This window comes from Azolla caroliniana, unplaced genomic scaffold (genome assembly GCF_043228905.1).
Source record: "Azolla caroliniana isolate FFs.n. ecotype wild unplaced genomic scaffold, voAzoCaro1.0.p SCAF_5, whole genome shotgun sequence".
NCBI classification, from domain to species: domain Eukaryota; kingdom Viridiplantae; phylum Streptophyta; class Polypodiopsida; order Salviniales; family Salviniaceae; genus Azolla; species Azolla caroliniana.
In genome coordinates, this window is record NW_028230440.1 from 24,276,410 (window position 1) to 24,283,401 (window position 6,992).

The following is a 6,992-nucleotide window of genomic DNA, read 5'->3' on the forward strand; positions in this document are numbered from 1 at the left end:
GTTCGTCATATGTTTTTCCTTCTTGATTTCTTCTCTCTTGCCATTTCCTCTTCACTACAAACCCAACCTACATGGTAGATGTGCCAACAATTGGTTCATTATCCTTCAACAACAAGTGAAAATGACAAGCAATTATGTTTACACCTATCGTGCATATGCATTAAAAGGGTTGGGACATATCTTCCAAAGGTCATCTATCATATGACCATTTTATCATAAGAGTGACCAATCATATGGTCACTCATAACATCAGTAATTAGATGGTCATCATCGTACCATATTGATTACATACCATACATTTTACATATACACACATCCATTACTCCACATAAGTATGAGATATAGCAATATAGATTACATACCTGCGTAGCTACGGTTGGTAGGTATTCATCAAAGTCAATGTAGTTCTTGTTTGATGATTGGGTGATGAACTAAACTCTAAATTCCCTGTCAAGACATACATACAATTGCAACATCTACCTTTCCACCCCCAAACAAAAAAGAAAAAGAATGAGGGAGGAAAATGAAAGAACAAAGAAATATTTGACACAGAGAAGAATTAGCAGCAACCTAAAACCCTAAACCGACTGTTAGGGTTTCAATTTGCGTAGTCATCTTCTTTGTTTTCCGCTCCCGCCCTTGCTCACCACAAAAATAAGATTTCAAAATTCTCTTCCTAGACCATAGTTTATATATATGGGTTAGAGTCGAGCTTCCCATAAAGTGAAATTTGAGTGCACATTTTTTTATTATCCACGTCAGACGGTGCAGATCGCACACACCCTCAACTGTGCGACTTGCACCATCCATGCGAGCGATTCCCTCATTTGCCCTCTTCAATATTTGGTAGTAGTTAGACACGTCGATACATGCATGCATGCATGTTATGTTATGTTATGTTATGTATGTATGTATGTAGTTCCACGAGTAGTTTTAAAATAATTGCAATGTATACCCTCATGATTTCCAGTATCTCGTGCCGTACCCCTCCTTCGTAGTCTCAACACCACCATTGCTCCTCACATCCTCATGTTCGTCCATTCCAAGCATGTGTTGCTCACCCGTATACTCTAGAGCATGCTATCACCTTTATATACCCTTTGCCATCTCAAACACATTGTGCTTTCATACCCAACTTGTAAGTTGTTGTCGTTCTAAGGACAAACATAACTTCTAGATCGATCATCAATTCTGTTCGGTTCAATTGATCGACTAGTTGCTAATCCACGTAGGTTAAACAAAAGGGAGTTGATATTGAAAGGATGTGAATATCCTACCTAAACATGTTTTATTTACGTGGGGCAATTATAGTACTTCGTGATCTACATAAATGCAGATGTGGCTGGCTCAAAAATGGCATTTGAACATTTATGTCTCCTTGTAGAGCATATTCGTTAGGATGGCTTAAATTGGCAACTATTGAATGTCATAGGGAAATCCATCTTCTCATCCACGAGTTGTGGTAACCACAAAAGTGAATGCATTTGTAAGAACGTGGAACTTTTTATCCGAGTCTAATGATAAGAGGATTGTTGTCCTAGGCAAGGCAATCCTTCAACCACTTCTTCATAATAATACATTGGTGTTGATTATAACCCTTAGCCTTCCAAGTTGATGATGTTGAATTTATTCCTATGGCCTGCTAAAAATAGACACCAAGGGTGAACGTGTTATCCAAAATGACTCTACTTTTCTTTATTGTTTATAGATTGTGTTGCAAATAAAAACTCTTGTATGTTTATGACATGGTGCACTTGCTCTAGCTTCTTGATCGTTATTATCATAACTCTCAGTGTTGTATAAACTAGTCCCGCATTCATGAACACTTTAATGACGCATTGGTAATAATACTGCATAATTCATGAAGCCTTGATACAATTTCTCATTAGTTGGAGTCAACATGTCTACTATTAGGTTGAATTTAGCCTTGTCAATAGATATGCCTTCGAAGTTCGCCTCCTCGATTGTTCATCGTTGGAACCCCCATGGTCCTACTCAAGTAGCACACGCATGCGTGTTTACGTGACAATGTTCTAAAGAGGGAGGGGGGATAGGGAACAACACATCACATGTTTGTTTTGGAGATTGGATGAGGTTACCACAAGACAATGAAGTGTGTAAGGTGTCGTTGGTCTCATGATCTTCCTCTTTAAAAGTTAGACCTTCATATTTTGTTTTCATTTCCTATATTGTTTTCATTAGCTTTTATCTTAAAGGTGTGGTGAAAAGCACTAGACCTTGAAACCTCTTGCCTCTAAGGGCATCAATAAGTAATATGTAGTTTGTTGTTCCAAGGATGAACCAGCATAGCTAGCTACCTTTGAAGTGTCACTTGTGACAAAGAGCATGTAGGAGCCTTTCTAGTTGGCTATCAATAGTGTATTGCTTTTGGGCATTGCTCGAGAAGAATGCGTGCAGTTGTGGAGGTCACGTCATTGATTACCCAAATGACATCTGTCATCAACTGCTACTACAGGGGGGAGAGCAATTCCTTTTGTGGTCACGTGCGGCAGTTCATGGGTTTCAGTTGACGAGGTGGTGCTTCCTTTGGCAGCTTGGCGATACTCGTCGACAATCGCCATTAACGAAGAGACACATTTGGAGAGGCAATTACTACAATTTAACAAAACCATTAGTAATTGCGATCTCGAGGTAGTAAGTTACGGTGGCAGCATCGAGTGTTGGATGCAAAAGAGAAAGAAAGAATGGAAAATGTTCATCTTCTATGGCGATGTGTGGAAGAGAGGTCTACCGGGGTTTTTTTTTTGTATGCCTCGAGGGAGGGGTATTTCTTGAGGTTTCATGGAAACTTGGGAGAGGGGCATTTTGGTAAATATCCAAAACCTGAGCCACAAAATCATACACAGACAATCTCTGTGTTGTTACGCAGAGTACTTCGTGAAGAAGAAGAAGAAGAAGAAGAAGACAGGGGAAAACAGGGGAAGACAGGCGAAGAAGAAAGACGAGAGCAGAAGGTCGCCCCCCTCCATGGCTGGAAACTCTCAGGGAGTTCATGGGCAAACTCACGCAGGTGTTTCCTTTCACCCTCCGAAGCGCTGGCATGTTCGATCTGGTCAGGCCATGTGCGCCATCATGTGGTATCATCTCTTCTCTTCTCTCTCAGTCTCTTTCTCGTCTCATCTCATATCATCTCATATCATCTCATATGGTAATAGTATGTCATGTGTTATTTGCTGTGTTCTGTGTGCTGTGAAATGTGATATATCATGACATATGATATTATGTGATACATTTTTTTTGTTTTATAATTCACCCTTCTTCTTCTACTGATCCCATGGACATCTTAGGTTTTGGGTCCTGTACAGAGCTAAGGAAGATGGACCTGTTCTCCTAGTATGTTTCCGAAAACAAACATCAGAATTTGGTTTGCCATGTCGTTTTTGGGATTAAAATTTGAAGGATTTTGAGGGTAACTTGATGTGACGAAATAGGGCTGGCGTCACCCTTGGGATGGGCATGGACATGGACATGATGATGGCCATGGCAAGGAGTCACATTCGAAGGTATGTATGCTTCATTTTTTTCCGATAAAGTTCTCTTACATTACAGCATAGGAAATTATGAGTAAATGTCAAAAGTTGGAGAAAAATCTGAATTTATATGTGGCGAAAAAACTCTTTACTAGTCTAGTTTCCTTAAATGTTTTCCTTTCTCTTTACTAATCTGTTTTCTTTTTGATCGAGTATTATGGGAGATTATAGGAAAATACCAGTTTTAGGGGGAAACAATTTCTTTACTTCTTAGATAAATCTCTTTTTCGCCTCAGAAAATAGCACACTTTTTAGGATTTGGCAGAACCTTTATAGATTTTAACATTCCTTTTCTGATTGGCCAAGATTTAATTTCTTGCATGAAATGAATGGAAGCTACAATATAATACCATATAAATAAATAGGATGTTAGCACAGAGACTATATATTTCGAAGAGGTTTTGTTCTTGTCATAAATCAAATTTTAACTGAAACTTTGCATTTTATTGAATGACAAGAATCTGTTCCCACAGCACAGGTCAAGATAACGCTTCCATGTAATCAATATATACATGCAGTGTTTAGTACTGCCTTTTTTTATTAGTGATTGCCCTCTCTCATTGCCCACATGTAGTGTTTGTTCCCTAAACGTGCAATTGAAATGATTAATTAGATGAATGAAAGTAAATTTGAGAGATTGTATGCTTGAGCAAACCAATCCCACTGATCAGAGGCCTGATTTCGGTGGGTAGATAAGTGGGTGCATCCTGTTCTACATCAACCATAGAAATTAGTGGATCCATGAATGAAAAGAATCAAAGAAGAAATGTAATCAGGTAGTGAAATCTCTATATACAACGTCCATAGTTTGTTTCCAGAACATAGCCATGGCTAACCTTAATTTGACCTCAAAATTCAAATGCATCATTAAAGCATAGTTACATGTAACATTTGCCACAGTATCAGGCTTAGTTCACATTTTCTTAAAAGCACATCATTATCCTAGAAATCATGTATGAGACTCGAGAGATATTGACAAACATCAACACAAACTGACAACCCTCATCTATAACTAGAGACTCAAATTGCTATTTAAGTGGCTGGTGGAGGATGACGTTCCTTCTGTTGGCTGATGATGGCACTTTCCTGAAGTAACGAAGATGCTCAAGGCATATGTAGGGGAATTACCCGAGGGAAAGTTTTTCTTTATAAGCCAACTTCTGAAGGCTAATATAGCAAGGTTCACCACAGATCCTTTCCAAGAATTCCAAGAACGTGATGTAGTAACTTGTCTTTACGAAAAATCAGCTCAAGTTTATTGTTCATGCGAATCCTATCGCCTGCAAACTTCAAGTGTACCACTAACATTGACAGTCATGAAGAGTTTGAAGCTGAGCAAGGTTCACAGCTGATCCTTTCCAAGATTTCCAAGAGTCAATAGCTTGTCTTCATGACTCCCTGTTCGTCGCGGTCTTAACAAAAATCATTTGCTCAAGGTTTATCAGCCATGAGAATCCTATCACCATCCTGCTTAACTGTGCCACTACAAATTAAAATTGATGATTGTGAAGAGTTTGGTGCTGTGCATGATTAAAAAAATAGAGTGAACCACGTGGCATACTCGAGTAAAGTGTATCACGATGGCTACACTAATGAGTTCATGTGGAGACCTGTTTTCTTCTGGAGATAATAAAATGGCAAGAGACAAGTTTGGAATATCAATAGGTGCCATTGTTTTCCATTAGTTGTGCTACACATAAAACTTCTGGTACTTCAATAATTAGGTGTTTCTAGATGGAACTAAACACTGTGAATGCAAGTAATGAATCATGTGTCAAAAGGTTCACGCCTTAACAAGCACATCCTTCTGAGAAAGTTAAAAGTAAGTAGGTATCTAAGACATAAACAAGAGAGGTAGCGTAGATGTATCAAAGTGTCATGAAGAGAGACAAAGATTGAACTTGTGTAAACTTCAACGAGGAGACTAAACCATTGAGTTAGAGAAACTCACTCAGAATGTCCATATTGATATAATGTGGTCTGTGCAGAAGGGGAGAATGTATGTTGAAGAAAAAACATTTTGATAGTTATGAGGATAAACATATGTAAAAATTAAGAGGACCATAGTGCAGGGAAATGTCATATGCAGTGAAAAAAAATGAGAGAAGTATTTGTTAGTTTTGACTTTTGTTGCCACAGCCGCTACATGGCTCCTCCCCTGCCTTTGTCCTACATAGGGTAGGCTTGCCTTATTTCCGGCCTCTTTTCAGAATGGAGTAGGAGAAAGGTTGAACCAAACCATGTAGAATAGGGTATACTTGATGCTACAATACCGAATACCACTATAGAACAACATTAGAAGAAGAGTGTCTCTTGAGCTATTGGATTTAGACCAGAAGGAGAATAGTGCAATGGGGTTGAAAAGCACAAGGCAACATGGAGGAAAACAATATGATGAATGAAGTGATGCCAAAATGTTGTCATGAAAAAAAATAAAAGTTGTCATCAATTGTGAGATAAATTGGGAGAGGTAGCTCCTAATCAATCAACTCCATTAATGTAATGCTATGTGTGTGTATGCATATTTTTCAAGCAGGTGGTTATTCTCTTTATAATGTCTGTGTATATGATTGGCTTTGCAGGCACATCATTGATGTTTCCTTATTCTTGATGATGACAAGGTGCAGTAGATGAATCAATGCATGTAATGAGTAAAGAATTTATCTTTTTATATTTAAAAAATAAAGCTCCTTGTGAGAAATTGCTGCTGCAGTAACATTCATGTTGGTTGCTTACTGCCAAAGTCTATGTTGTGTACATCTGGGGTATTGCTTTTAATTATAGAATGCCTCAAGAGAATTTCAAGCAGTATACATGTTTTATAATGGTCTTGATTAGACTTTTTAACAAACCCCTGTTTTCTAAGTTCAATGACATCACAAATGTTTAACCAAGTCTTTAGTGCCAAGTGCCGATTCTGCAGCAATTGTGTATTTTAAAGTATTGTTATGGCAAAATTTTGTTAAATATTAGGTTGCACCAATCTGCGAAAGCCCCTGGCAGGATCCTTTTAATATTTCATGATTTGAAATTTTAATTCCATTACTCAAATTAGCTACCACAATGCATCATCATCCTTCTGTTATAGGTTTTGCACAGTTAAGTTAACATTTCAAGGTTTATAACTTTCTCCACACCTATAGGCTATGAGTAACCATTTCCAAGGAACATGAATCTAGTGAAGATTAAAATGACTTTTATGCTTGTTATGCATTTGAATCTCATATTCATACACCTTTATGAGTTAGAAAATTTGGCGTATAATGTCTTTCCATCTTTCTCCATATTCAATTCATTGGAATCAGCTCCGAGATTTTTTGTAGGTTTGCAAGCTTTTGTTTATAATATAGATTAAATGGCGTGACATTGAGTGACTGTTACTGTTAATGTGATGTTTAATGAGAGAAAGCCTTGGTTCTGGAATTTGAACCTTTGGCTCAC

At 37.9% G+C, this 6,992-nt stretch overlaps 1 protein-coding gene across 2 annotated transcripts; it reads left to right on the forward strand.

The window, feature by feature from the left end:
• The first annotated feature begins 2,887 nt into the window (after positions 1–2,887).
• Positions 2,888–6,443, forward strand: LOC147864551 (NADH dehydrogenase ubiquinone 1 beta subcomplex subunit). Of its 2 annotated transcripts, XR_015529864.1 has the most exons (5): positions 2,888–3,098; positions 3,309–3,354; positions 3,453–3,524; positions 6,134–6,316; positions 6,349–6,443. XR_015529864.1 is itself a non-coding variant. In XM_087320467.1 (4 exons), exons 1-4 carry the CDS (start codon positions 2,989–2,991, stop codon positions 6,143–6,145), a joined length of 240 nt encoding a protein of 79 aa, XP_087176593.1. In that variant the 5' UTR covers positions 2,888–2,988; the 3' UTR covers positions 6,146–6,443. The 2 variants fall into 2 exon arrangements, 1 of the variants encoding a protein (XP_087176593.1); XM_087320467.1 differs by having other exon boundaries at positions 6,134–6,443.
• Positions 6,444–6,992: the final 549 nt, after the last annotated feature.

Coding starts and splice junctions, on each gene's coding strand:
- LOC147864551 (XM_087320467.1), top strand. CDS start 2,989: ATGGCTGGAAACTCTCAGGGAGTTCATGGGCAAACTCACGCAGGTGTT. Junction 3,099..3,308: donor GCCATGTGCGCCATCATGTG/GTATCATCTCTT, acceptor TGGACATCTTAG/GTTTTGGGTCCTGTACAGAG. Junction 3,355..3,452: donor AAGATGGACCTGTTCTCCTA/GTATGTTTCCGA, acceptor GTGACGAAATAG/GGCTGGCGTCACCCTTGGGA.